This window comes from Mastigoproctus giganteus, chromosome 11 (genome assembly GCF_048544385.1).
Source record: "Mastigoproctus giganteus isolate SK-2022 chromosome 11, ASM4854438v1, whole genome shotgun sequence".
Classification (NCBI taxonomy): domain Eukaryota; kingdom Metazoa; phylum Arthropoda; class Arachnida; order Uropygi; family Thelyphonidae; genus Mastigoproctus; species Mastigoproctus giganteus.
The window spans coordinates 86,836,550-86,851,556 of NC_143585.1; the positions used below are offsets into that span (position 1 = coordinate 86,836,550).

The 15,007-nt window shown below is 36.4% G+C and overlaps 1 protein-coding gene across 2 annotated transcripts in view; it reads right to left on the bottom strand.

Moving 5' to 3' along the window:
* The window catches only part of 5PtaseI (inositol polyphosphate-5-phosphatase A), a 400,034-nt gene that overhangs the window by 205,548 nt on the left and 179,479 nt on the right, over positions 1-15,007 (bottom strand). For both annotated transcript variants that reach the window (XM_090385500.1, XM_090385499.1), the window contains exon 8: positions 7,541-7,596. In XM_090385500.1, coding sequence (XP_090241626.1) covers positions 7,541-7,596 — 56 coding nt within the window. The remainder of the gene's footprint in view (positions 1-7,540; positions 7,597-15,007) is intronic.

Consider the following 15,007-nt stretch of genomic DNA (forward strand, 5'->3'; position numbering starts at 1 on the left):
TTTTAACATAGTTGAAGCAGGACTTTTGTGGAAACGAATGTCTAAAAGAAGTTTCATATTGAAAGAAGAAAAACATGCCAGGTTTCAAAGCAGCGAAGGACCGGTTGACTATTGTTTGGTGGTAACGCTGCGAGGGATTTAAAATTAATACCCCTTTTAGTTTATTTGGAAGAGAGCCAAAGTTCAACCCAAAATCCACACATTTTTCATGATTAAATTCACCAATTAAATTAAATCAATTAAAATCAATAAAATTCATTATTTTGATTGGAATTTTAAGTTTAATTTTGATACGTAAGTAGTTAAAACGTAATTATATATATGTATGTAATGCAGAATATTTTATATGTACAAATATTTGAATATTAAATATTTTGACCGACATTTGTGCATCTTTTCACCACTGTTTATTATTGATTAGGAAATATCCTATGGCACCGACCGCAACTCACAAATAGCTCTGTTTTTCAGGAACGAATTATCAGTGTTAAGCGGGGGTCACCTGTAGATGATATTATTCATGTCACTAATGTTGTAATTTTGTGTATCTTTATATGAGTTGAATAATGAACCTAGTTTATTGTAAGATGAGAATGTAAGGGTGATATCAGTACTTTTGAATAAACGGCAGAATTGGTTGGCAAAATTACTATGGTAAGGGAGGATAATACGTGGATTATTATTGGGCATGCGTTTGGGTGGGTTGTTGATGTTATTTTGGACTGTGATAGTAGTTTGTTTGATTAATTGAATAGGATATTTCCTAGATATGAATTTACTTGTAAGATATTGTAGTTCATTATTAAGGTGCAGAACTGTATTTTATAGCATTGTAAATTTGATTATAAAGGACTGCTTTTTTTTGTATTGAGGGGGTGATGTGATTCAAAGTGTAAGTATTTGCCCTTGTGAGTATTTTTTCTGAAAATTCTTCTTCCTAGTTTTGTATCGCTTCTGTTTATAGTGAGGTTTAGGAATTAATTTGTCCCTTTTCTTCCAATTCCAGGGTATATTTTAATCTATTATGCATGGAATTAAATTTAATGAAAAGATCATTTATTGTGGATTTGTGCCCTATTTTAAACGCACCTTCATCTGCTCCGCCTTTTAACCTACGTTCCTTGATGCCCCTGAACATGTCAAATCCCGAAACACAACTATCAAAAATTTTAATTAAATATTTTTCCAATAAAATTCATATTTCTTTTTTAAAAAAATGCCTCTTTCATAATATTATCCCGAAATTTGCCCGCATATTCCCTAGAAACACATGTAAAAAATATCCATATATTATCCATCAAACCTGTATTAAAATTGTACAAAAAGAATTACAGAAGAGATACAATAAAAAATATAACCTACTATCCCAAATACACCGATTAAGATTCAGCCTAAAAAGAAATATGGCACCGCAATCTTGGGTGGACCTTACGACATATAATGAAAATGTATAGCAGCTGCCATCAACGACATCGAACTCAGTCACAACAGAAAATGGGAGATCCTTACACAGAAACCTCACACCGCCACAAAATCTTCCACTATAAACATTTCTTCGTACCCTTTTTCTTCCACTGAACTTGCTAGCCTCGATTATGGTTTTAACTTTGCTATTAAAGATAATAAATATCCCTACAAAGAATGTATAATAGAACTACAAACCAAATTAGATAACCATCCAGATAAATGGTGAATTATACACAAAAGTAATTCAATTCTTAACTCCAGATTCAAACCCCAACCCAATATAAACAAAAAACAGTTAATGAACTTACAAAAAATACGTCACAATCCAAATATTATAGTCCAGAAAGCTGACAAAAGTGATTCCATAGTAATTATAAACAAAAGCACATATATATAAAAAATGGAATCTATACTCTCTCATTTAGATACATACAAACTGGATAACACATATACTATTTCCAAACATAAAAATAAGCTTGACATTATTTTAAGGAAATTAAGATCCAACAATGAAATTAATTTATACACCCTTCAACAGATTGGTATCCGAAACAATATTCTACTGCATATGTTTGGTATTACCAAACTCCATAAACCCAATCACCCACTAAAACCCATAATATCCTTCAGCAAATCAGCTTTCACTAATTTATCTTCCTTCCTGAAAATTATCCCCCCCCTCACCAGATTTTCGAAATTTAAAGTAAACAATACTTCCCTTTTTAAAAAATAAATTCTATCACAATAATCAATGATGACATCCTAGCATCTTTTGATGTAGTCTCATTGTACACTAATGTACATTTGCCCGTCAACATTACAAAACTTAAGTAATTAACACGTGACACAGAAGCCTATGATAGATACAAGTTGATCTGTAACCAAGTTACAAAGGAGGTTAGGCAGGCGAAGGCAGATTACGAGAGATCCTTGGCAAGGGATGCGAAGAAAAACAGCAAAGAGTTCTTTACTTATGTAAACTCTAGAAGGAAGGGGATGAATCAGATTGGTCCACTTGATATATCAATGGGTCAACTGTTGATGACCCTGCTCAGGTAGCTAACAAACTAAATGAATATTTTGCATCGACATTCACACATGAGGAGTTATTCAGCGAGGGGAATGCCAGAGGTGTATTCAACTCTAGCAGTAAGCTAGAGAATCTTGTAATAACTGAGAGTAAAGTGGAGGAAAAATTGTTGAAGATAAACACAAGAAAGGCACCTGGGGTGGATGGGATCTATCCAGTTATATTAAAGGAGGCAGCAAAGGAAGTAAGCAAACCCTTAGCCATAATTATGAGAGCTTCCTTGGACTCAGGGGAGGTACCCATGGACTGGAGATGTGCAAATGTGACCCCAATTCACAAGGGAGGATCAAAGGCTGACAAGTAATTATAGACCTGTGAGTTTAACTTCTGTTCCCGGAAAATTAATGGAGGCACTGGTTAAAGAAGCACTGCAGAATCATCTAGACAAGACTTCAGTTATAGCTCGGACACAGCATGGTTTTGTTAAGGGGAAGTCTTGCCTGACCAATTTGATTGGATGCTATGATGCAGTCACAAAAGAACTGGATGCAGGGAATAACTTTGATATTATATACTTGGATCTTAGAAAGGCTTTTGATACTGTTGCACATGGAAGACTGCTGCACAAATTGGAGCAGTGTGGCATTGGCAGCAAATTGCTGCTATGGATAAAGGAGTGGTTGAGGGGGTTTTGGTTTTGTTTTTTTTTTTTTTTAGGAGCATTAGCAACTAAGACCATATTGCTCCGGGATATGAGGTGGTCATTCCCTGACCTTTCCGCATCCTCCGTATTTGGTGGTGACGGGCTCGAACCCCGGTCTAATCAAGAAGCGTGTGCTACGCACTGCTGCTCCTTCCCACCTGGCTACGGAGGCGGCCCCGGTTGAGGGGGAGAAGACAGAGAGTGGTAATCAATGGACACTGCTCATCGTGGACTAATGTTATTAGTGGAGTCCCTCAGGGTTCAGTATTTGGTCCTTTATTGTTTTCTGTATTTATAAATGATATTGATGATGGTATATCAAGCTTAATGTCCAAGTTTGCAGACGATACAAAGGTTGGCAGGGTTGTCAAGGACACTACTGACACTATGCTGCTGCAACAGGATCTGGAAAGGTTGAGCAGATTGGCTGAGAGGTGGCAAATGAAATTTAACATTGACAAATGTAAAGTACTACATATGGGAAACAGCAACCCCAGAGCAACGTATCAACTCTGTGGTACTACACTGACAGTGGTAGAGAATGACAGGGACCTGGGGGTGGTTTGTGCAGGCAGATATGAAGTTCTCTGAGCAGTGCAGATGGGCTGCAATAGTAGCTTGCAGCCCATCTGCACTGGTGTATTGTCAATGATATATAGGAATTTTTCTAGCAGGGATAAGGAGGTGATTATTCCCTTGTATAAGGCAATGGTCAGGCCACACCTAGAGTACTGTATACAGGCCTGGAGGCCTCATTTCAAGAAGGATGTAGAGCTGCTGGAACGAGTACAGAGAAGGGCAACAAGATTAGTGAATGGAACAAAGGGGGTGCTCTTACGAAGAAAGGCTTAAGTTTTGCGAATTACAGTGTCTGGAGACTAGGCACCAGCGGGGTGATCTGATAGAGGTGTACAAAGCCTTGAATGGTTTGAGCATGCTCAATGCTGATGGGATTCTTCCTCTTGCTCAGAATAATCACCTGAGAGGGCATAAATTCAAATTGAGGAAAGACAGATGTAGGATAGATGTGCGGAAATTTGCCTTTAGCCAGCGGGTGGTTGGTAGGTGGAACAGACTTCCATCCCTTGTCGTGGAAGTTGATAGCCTAAATAAGTTTAAGGCTCAGCTGGACAGGTATTTCGAACGAACAGAGGGGTGGAAGTGGAAGTGGTTATTTTTTATTTATTTATTTTACTTTATTTATTTTTTTTTTTTTTTGGCTGATGCTGCATAAGCTTGCTTTCTTGCATCAAATGCCTCTACTAATGCTAAAATGCTAATGCTAATTTCTTAACAGACGACAAAACCTTATCCAAGTTTAGCGCAAAACCTTAGCACACTTCCCTTTCAATTAATAGCATTCTGGAGCTCACAACCTTTCTATTAGATGCTAGATACTTCCGATTTCTTAATCAGATTTACGAGCAAACCTATGGCCTACCTATGGGATTAGAGATCTCAGCCCCCTATCTGAAATTTACCTAGCCTCCATAGAAAATCATATTTTACAGCCACACCCCCCCCAGATATTAAATTATTTATATGATACGCTGACGATATCCTCTTAATAGGGCACAAATCCACAATAAATGATCTTTTCATTACATTTAATTCCATGCATAATAGATTAAAATATACCCTGGAATTGGAAGAAAAGGGACAAATTATTTCCTAAACCTCACTATATACAGAAGCGATACAAAACTAGGAACAAGAATTTTCAGAAAAAATACTCACACGGGCAAATACTTACACTTTGAATCACATCACCCTCTCAATACAAAAAAAGCAGTCATTTATAATCAAATTTACAATGCTATAAAATACAGTTCCACACATTATGACCTTAATAATGAACTACAATATCTTACAAGTAAATTCATATCTAGGAAATATCCTATTCAATTAATCAAACAAACTATTATCACAGTCCAAAATAATATCAACAACCATCCAAACGCATGCCCAATAATAATCCACGTATTATCCTCCCTTACCATTGTAATTCTGCCAACCAATTTCGCCATTTATTCAAAAGTACTGATATCACCCTTACATTCTCATCTTACAATAAACTAGGTTCATTATTCAACTCATATAAAGAGACACAAAATTACAACATTAGTGACATGAATAATATCATCTACTTAATAAAACGTCAAGATAAACTGTAACGCTTGCTAAATTGGTAGCACCACCGCAAAATATGGTTCTACCAAAACATCAAACACATGTGCGTACTACCATTACAATAGCTTTAGGATGGGACAGTCCAATACTGAATTAGCAACACATGTTCAATCCCACAACCACACCCCCTTAGTAGATTCAGCCATTCCTATTATCAAATTAAAATCCAGCTTTAAAATTTTCCAATATGAAGCCCTAGTTATAGAATGGTTTCGCCGCCATTCCACTCTTCAAGTATTAAATTCCAAACTACCCTATAACATAGCACCGGTCTGGAATCTCATGCATCTGAGATTCCCACACGTATCCAGGAGCATCATGGGAACTTAGTCTTCTTAAATACATGCGTTTACTCTCATCCTACCATTGCCAACTGAAGACGTGTAAAACGAAAGCCACTTGTTATGGCTATTGGCCTTCTGATTCCAACCGTATAACTAAAATCGTTTCAAATTTCAACATTGACAACCAAGGACGAAGACGTGCACTTCTACTTCCTTGCGCACATTTTAATTCTGTTTTTAAATCCTAACTTATTCATGCCAACTTAAATTTAAAATTATCGTCCAATTTATTCCAACATCAATGCAGATTATAAAAAGGTGAGTATCATAATAAATTAAATTAAGCTACGCTATTATATTGTGTCAGTGATAAATGGTACTTTAAGAGATCTACAATTTTCGAATTACCTTATAAACTATAAATTTAGATACACTGTTTTTGTGCAACTTTTTCAGGAAAGATCTCGCATAAAAATGATTTGTCTGGTGAGTTTTTGACATAAAACTAGATCTTCCACATATATATATATATATATATATATATATATATATATATATATATATATATATATACACAAAAGATAGCTGTTTCAAGATGCTTCAATTCTTTTTCAATTTCCAAACTTCTCAGGCTGGAACTATTCAGGATGTGACCTAACTTGTCTAGGGTTGCAACTTCAGTCTCAAGGTATTTGAAGTTTTCTAATGTCCTAACTGGTTGTCTCTTCAGTGCCATTTGGCCGACTTAGTATTAGCAGGCATGGAAAGTACACTGGCAAAAAAAAAAAAAAAAAAAGTAGATATGCACTTCTCTCTTCACATCAGTAACTATCCAGTTGAACATTAAACTTTTTAAAATTGTTGGCCTCAACCTACCTGTGGAGGCAGCTTGTTCCAGTAATTAACAACTCACTGACTAAAAGAAAACATCCTACAATCCAGTCTAAAGCTGTTCCCCCTGGATTATCAACTAATGAAATTGACTGAATATACCACCAAAGAAAGCTTTGCTGTGGCCTTCACAGCTTGGAAGAACAGGTGTGAAAAATGTGTGTAGCTTCTAAGAGACTACGTTGAAAAGTGAGGCAAGTGTCACCTTTGTATTTTGTGTACTTTATAAGAAATGAATTTGAAAACCTAATTTTATAACTTAATGAACCTCATAGTAAATCCCTGTCCACATCAATCTTTATTTTTCAAAAAAAAATCTCCACAACAATTTAGGCACATAAGACCATTTGAACACTGGGTAATTTTTATACAATGTTTATAAAATTATTTCGGCTACTGTTGGAAACATTAGTTTGATGGCTTCGTTTACTTCACTGTCTGTATGTTATCGATGCCCTGCCAGATAATTTTTCAGTCTTCCAAAAACGCGATGCCCATCACATCCTTCAGTCCAATTATTTGCCCATTCATTATGATAACAAAAAAAAAAAAAAAAAAAAAATCATACCTGTGGGCATGTTGTACAGTTGCCAACCCACACCTTTTTCATATGCTAATGATTTCTTCAGGAGAGATGCCTTTCACTGTAAGAAATTGAATAAACTGCTATCTGCCTTATTGTTCAGAAAGAGCATTATTATCAACCAATGTATTGGTACTGGATAATTAAATATCAACAATCAAAAGCTCATTTTGATTGTTGCTCTCACACAGTAATCTTTTTTGCACTATTTCTGAATAACATTCTTTCCTTAAGCAGCCAATTAATAGTGCAATTCAAGTTGCCACTTGTATTTCTCTCACAACATCAAATCACATAGTTAGAAAAATATTATATCAAAGCATGTCTATCATAAAAAAAAGAACATATAAAGGTAAACCTCAGAAATACTATATCCACTGGAAAGAACTTACCTGTGCAATGTATAATCCAATGCATGTTGTCTGTTCTTGGTATAGGTTGAGGGGAACTGTACAATAGAAACAGATTTTTATCATTCAGCATTAAATAAATCTGAAAACAATTTCATATAAAAAAAATCACACACACAATTATATTTTACAATTTCCTTTAGAAAGTGAAAGTATCTGCATGGGGGGGGTGAAAGGGGTGTGAGTGCGTGCAGTAAGTCTTTCTGTGAAAATACGCAAATAGTACTTCTGAGTACTTTTTATGTTTTTCATATATCTCAGATGTGTTTCTAATTAGTTTTATAACTTTTAGAAGTGACAAGTTATTTTCAGTTTGTCTAATTAAAGCCGATTACATTATAAAATTATAATCATATTCTCACAGTACATAAATCCTTTAATTTTAGAAATTTCTCCCTTTCATTCACAGATAGATTTCTAGTGAAGGACAAGCAATTAAAAAAAAAAAAAAAAAGATTTTAATGTTCACCCCTTTTTCTTTTTCTTAAATAAATATATTAAGTCATGCAACATTCAAATTTTTTAGAATACCATAGTACACTGATAGGACTGGAGTGGCATCCACTTAGTAACTTGAAGATGGGAATCAGTATGAATCCAGAAACATAGACAGCAAGTCAATTTCAGAATTTTGTTGCTAGATAGCGGAATCGCTGTAGTTTCTCTTTATGAAAAAAACCAAAGTTTTAGTATTACATGGAACTCAGTGCACTTCATCATTAAAAAAAATCTGAATTAGAATTAGTTTCAGTATTCATATTTTTTGTGGCAAATGATGCAAGAAAGCAAGCAAATCAGCACAAAAAAAAAAAAAAAACACATTTCCATTTCATCTATCCATTTCCTTCAATAGCTTGCATAGTCCTACCTTGAATTTATTCAAACTAACCACTTCCACAACAGATGGAAGTTTGTTCCAGCAATCAATGATCTACTGGCTGAAGGCAAACTTCTGCACATTTATCCTTCAACCATCCTTCCTCAATCTGAGTTCATACCCCCTCATGTGCACAGTCTAAGCAAGAGGAAGAATCCCATCAGCATTGATGGGATTGCTCAAGCCATTCAAAGCCTTAAACTCCTAAGACCACCTCACAGGTGCCTGGTCTCCAGCTGCTGAAATTTACAGAACTATAAAGCCTTTCTTGGTAAGAGTATCACTTTGACACCCCCCTCCCCAATCTCGTTGCCCTTCTTTGTACCCATTCCAGCAAATCTATGTCCTTCCTAAAACGAAGTCTCTAGACCTGTATGCAGTACTCAAGATAGGGCCTGAGCATTGCCTTATATCAGGGGTCGTCAACCTTTTAATACCTACCGCCCACTTTTGTATCTTTGTTGATGGTAAAATTTCCTTACTGCCCACCGGTGCCACAGTAACTCAATTTAGCATAAGTGCAAAGTAATTTTTAAAGGGGAGGGTTTGTAAAAAAATATGTACTTAAATTTATCTTTTTATTTATACTTTATATGTTTATACATAGATAATTTAAATTTAACGAATTTCTGCATCTCCATCGATACAGCGCCTACTAATGCGGGAGGTGCTTAAATTGAAGAAAAAGAAAGTTAAATGTGAAAACAATAAAGTTTATTGAAATTACCTTCAATTAATGATTAATGAGATCCTTGAGGCTGATGCTGCGAGACTAAATATTTGATATCTAGTTCGATTTTCGTAAGGAACAAACGAAGATCTCCTCTTTTGGTGATATTCAGATGGTTTCTCTGTTTGGTGATAATATGATTAACAGCACTAAAGCCTGTTTCTATAAGATATGAGGTAGGAAAAGGTATCAATAAATTAAATATCATTTTCCACATATTTGGATATAACGCAGGCATTTTTTTTTTTTTTGCCAGAGTTTTTGGTATCCTCCACTATCGAAATTATATTTGCTCTCTTCATCTTATTTAAGTTCTAATAGTTCTTCTTGGCAAGTTATATCAACCTCAGCAAAATTTGCAGTAAAAGTATTTATCACCTAGTCATACACCTTCAAGTTCTAAATATCTTTAAATAATTTTTTCCTTATATCCAATTTAAGTTTGTTGAGGTGGCTACTGAACCTTTCAATCTCCTCTGGAGTTACATCATCTTTTATAGATGACAATTCGGGAAACTGATGAAATTCTCTCTTAAAAAGATTATGACGGAGAAGATCAAGTTTTTCGATAAATAATGACACAATATTTTTGCAACTGATAAGAGTTATATTGGCTCCTTGAAGCTGCAAATTAATTTCATTAAATATCTTGAAAATGTCTGCCAAATAAAAGGCATCATTCTTTACTGTTTTTAATTGTTGACAGAGACCAGCCTCATTATTACTTTCAAAAAACTGTATGACACTATCATATAATGCTACAAAACAAGACAAGCATGTACCCTTTGAGAGCCATCGAACTTCTGGGTGTAAAAGTAACCTAATAAATTGCCCATTATTGTCCTGGCACAGCTGTTGAAACATTCTATCATCTTTGGCATTAGATTTGATCTTATTTACAGCTCTAATTATTATACTTAATGATGAATGGAGACTTGTACTTAAATGTTTTCCTACAAAATGTTGTCTGTGCACCACACAATGAATATACAAAACATTTGGCACTTCTTCCTTCAAATGAGCAACAAATCCACGATAGCGACCTATCATTGATGGTGTTCCATCAGTAGCGCATGCAACAATATTGTTCAAGGGTATATCATTTTTGCAAAGTATGATTTCACAGCATTAAATATTGATAATCCTTTTCTATCTGTAATAAGATTTACAGTGAATAGCATTTCTTCTTGCAATGTATTGTTTTCATCAAGATACTGTACATATGTCATCAACAGAGCATTATTATCTGCAATGGTAGACTTGTCCAACCGTATGGAAAATGAAGAGTTTTGGAGAATATCTATAAGTTTATTTTCAACATTAACTGCCATTTCGTCAATGCGTCGCTTTACTGTGCTAAGGGCAATGTTTTTAAAACTTCAGGTATATCCTGATGCATTACTGTTGAGATAAATTCTTTGATAGAGGGTATTATCAAAGTTTCTCCAATATTATGGCTTTTACACTTTTTGCAATTAATTGTGATATACAATAAGCTGCAATTAATCCATCTTCGTTCTTTGCATGTTGTTTCTTAGATGTAAATGATGCAGTTACTGTTGAACGATTTTGAAATATTTTATACATTTCTTGAAAATATTCAATGGGCATATCTTTATCTTTTGAATGCTTTGTAGCAAGATGTTCTCGCAATCAACTTGGCTTCATTGCGTCTTGTGGCACAGTAAACACATTCAAAGCTGTTTATTTGTAACAGATTCGATGAAACCCATCTTAAGATACTCTGGTAAATAGCCATGAGCGTATTTCTTTTTTTGAGACATGGGTTCACAATTTGTTGCACAATTTATCAACTCATTCCAAGCCATGGACACGTGCTTACTCTCACAAATCTAACAACGTACTGCCCCCACCATGAAAGAGGTACAGCTCGAAGACTGAGTGATGGCTGGTGGTAAGCCCCGCCCTTTTTATGCGGACTAAACACATGCCTTCGGCTACGGAGTTCATTCGTTGCTCCCTCATCCACGAGTATATTTCGAGAAGTGTTTGGTGAATTATTATCTATATTCAAAGTTTAGAGATGGAATTCAAAAGTAAATTGCAAAAGCATATTTTAAAAAGTCAAACTTGCGAAGTTGTTAGCAATGTATTCAATATATGGAGGAAGAACAAAATTTGTAACAACGGACAAAAACCCCCACTGCCCACCATGAAAGCTTGAATCGCCCACTAGTGGGCGGAAGAGACCAGGTTGACAACCACTGCCTTACATAATGGGATAATCACCTCCTTATCCCTGCTAGCCAAATTCCTCTAAATCATTTACAAAACCTCATGAACTGTGCTGGCGGCCTGTCTGCACTGCTCAGAGAACTTCATATCAGACTGAACAACAATCACCACCAGGTCCTTTTCATTTCCCACTACCCTGAGTGTAGCACCACACAGCTGGTACATTACTCTTGTATTACCACTACTCATATGCAGTATCTTACATTTGTCAATATTAAACTTTGACAGCCATTTCTCTGCCCATCCACCTAATTTTTCTAGATCTTGTTGCAGCAGTATACCTTCATTGCTGCCATTGACCAACCTGCAAACTTCTGTATCAGCTGCAAAGTTAGACATTAAATGTAATATACCTTCATCAATATCATTAATCAATACATAAAACAGCAATGGGCCCAGCATCAAACCCTGTGGAACTCCACTAATAACACTGCTCCACGAAGAGCAGTGTCCATTGATAATCACTGTCTTCTCTCACTCAACCATCCCTTTATCCACAGCAGCAACTTGCCCTTAATGCCACACTGCTCCAATTTGTATAGCAGTCTTTTATGTGCAACAGTATCATAAGCTTTCCTGAAATCCAAGTATACGATATCAAAATTGGTCAGACAAGATTTTCCCTTAACAAGCCCATGCTGTGTCTGAAGTATATCTTCAGCCCTATCTGGATGATACTGCATTAATTCTTTAACCAGTGTTCATTAATTTCCCTGAAATAGAAGGTAAACTGACAGATCTATAATTATGCGTGTCACCCTCTGATACCGCTTTGTGAATTGGGGATACATTCGCACATCTCCAGTCTGCAGGGTCATTTCATAATTATGGTTATTGGTTTGCTTACTTCCCTTGCTGCCTCGCTTAATATAACTGGATAGATCCCATGCACCATAGGTTCCTTTTTTGTTTAACTTCAACAATTTCTCTTCCACTTTCACCTCTGTTATCACATATTCATTTAACTCCCTGTTTAGGTCTGAAAATCTTCTGGCATCCCCCCCTTCCCTAAAGAATTCTTCATGTATGAATGCAGAGGCACATTACTCTTGTATACCTATTCACCCTCTCAGCAAATTGAACAGAATCATCGACAGTAAAACCATCAAGTGGACCAATGTGATACAGCCCTTCCTTCTACTGTTGGTATAAATAAAGAAGTCTTTTCTACCTATAAAAAATACCTATTCACCTTTTCAGCAAATTGAACAGAATCATCAACAGTAAAACCATCAAGTGGACCAATGTGATACAGCCCTTCCTTCTACTGTTGGTATAAGTAAAAACGTCTTTTCTGATTTTCTTGGCATTCTTTGCCAGAGACTTCTCACAGCTCATGGTGTCTTGGCAATGATATACAGGAATTTTTCTAGCATGGATAAGGAGGTGATTATTCCCTTGTATAAGGCAATGGTCAGGCCATACCTTGAGTACTGTATACAGGTCTGGAGGCCTCATTTTAAGAAGGATGTAGAGCTGTTGGAATGAGTATAGAGAAGGGCAACAAGATTAGTGAATGGAACAAGGCGGTTGCTCTTACGAAGAAAGGCTTAAGTTTTGGAGATTACAGTGCTTGGAGACTAGGCACCTGCGAGGTGATCTTATTTAGGTGTATAAAGGCTTGAATGGTTTCAGCATGCTCAGTGCTGATGGGATTCTTCCTCTTAAACATAATAATCACCTGAGAGAGCATAAATTCAAATTCAGGAAAGACAGTTGTAGGATAGATGTGCAGAAGTTTGCCTTTAGCCAGTGGGTAGTTGAATGCTGGAACAGATCGCCATCATTTGTTTGCAAGTTGGTAGCCTAAATAAATTTAAGGCTGAGCTGGACAGGTATTTGGAATGAATGGAGGGGTGAAATCTGAGTGTTTTTTTTGGCTGAAGCTGCATATCTTGCTTTCTTGCATCGTATGCCTCTGCTAATGCTAATCTAATAAAATAACAGGTTACACAGAAGCGTCTGACAAATATAAGTTGGTCTGTAACCAAGTCACAAAGGAGGTTAGGAAGGCAAAGGCAGATTACAAGAAATCTTTGGCAAAGGATGCAAAGAGAAACAGCAAAGAGTTCTTTACATATGTAAACTCTAGAAGGAAAGGGATGAATCAGATTGGCCCACTTCATATCGATGGTTCAACTGTTGATGATCCTGTTCAGGTAGCTAACAAAATAAATGAATAATTTGCATTTACATTCACACATGAGGAGTTATTCAGGGAGAGGAATTCCAGAGGTGTATTAAACTCTGGCAGTAAGCTAGATAATCTTGTAATAACTGAGAGTAAAGTAGAAGAGAAATTGTTGCAGATAAACATAAGAAAGGCACCTGGGGTGGATGGAATCTATCCAGTTATATTAAAGGAGACAGCAAAGGAAGTAAGCAAACTCTTAGCCATAATTATGAGAGCTTCCTTGGACTCAGGGGAGGTATCCATGGACTGGAGACGTGCAAATGTGATTCCAATCCACAAAGGAGGATCAAAGGGAGACACAGATAATTACAGACCTGTTAGATTAACTTCTGTTCCAGGGAAATTAATGGAGGCACTGATTAAAGAAGCATTGCAGGATCACATAGACAAGACTTCATTTATAGATAAAGTCTTGTCTAGACGATGGACACAGCCGAGTTTTGTTAAGGGGAAGTCTTGTCTGACCAATTTGATTAGATACTATGATGTGGTCACAAAGGAACTGGCTGCAAAGAATACTTTTGATATCATATATTTGGATCTTAGAAAGCCATTTGATACTGTTGCACATGGAAGACTGCTGCACAAATTGGAGCAGTGTGGCACTGAAAGCAAATTGCTGCTATGGATAAAGGGATGGCTGAGGGACAGACGACAGAGTGGTAATCAATGTACACTGCTCTGTGTGGACTAATGTTATTAGTGGAGGCTCCCAGGATTCAGTGTTGGGTCCATTGTTGTTTTCGGTATTTATAAATGATATCGATGATGGTATATCAGGCTTAATGTCCAAGTCTGCAGCGTTGTTAATGACACTAATGACAGTATGCTGTTACAACAGTATCTAGAAAAGTTGAGCAGATGGGCTGAGAGGTACCAACTGAAGTTTAACATTGACGTACTGCATATGGGAAGCAGTAACCCCAGAGTAATGTATCACAACTGTATGGTATTACACTGAAAGTGGTAGAGAGTGAAAAGGACCTTGGGGGTATTTGTGCAGGCAGATATGAAGTTTTCTGAGCAGTGCAGACAGTCTGCAAGAGTAGCTCATGGTGTCTTTTCAATGATATACAGGAATTTTTCTAGCAGGAATAAGGAGGTGATTATCCTCTTGTATAAGGCAATGGTCAGGACACACCTTGAGTACTGTATACAGGTCTGGAGACCTCATTTTAACAAGGATGTAGAGCTGTTGGAACAAGTACAGAGAAGGGCAATGAGACTGGTGAATGGAACAAAGAGTTGCTCTTACAAAGAAGGAAACGTTCTGCAAATTGCAGTGTCTAGAGACTAGGCACCTGCGAGGTGATCTCATTGAGGTGTATAAGACCTTGAATGGTTTGAGCAAGCTCAATGCTGATGGAATTTTTCCTCTTGCTCAGATTCCAC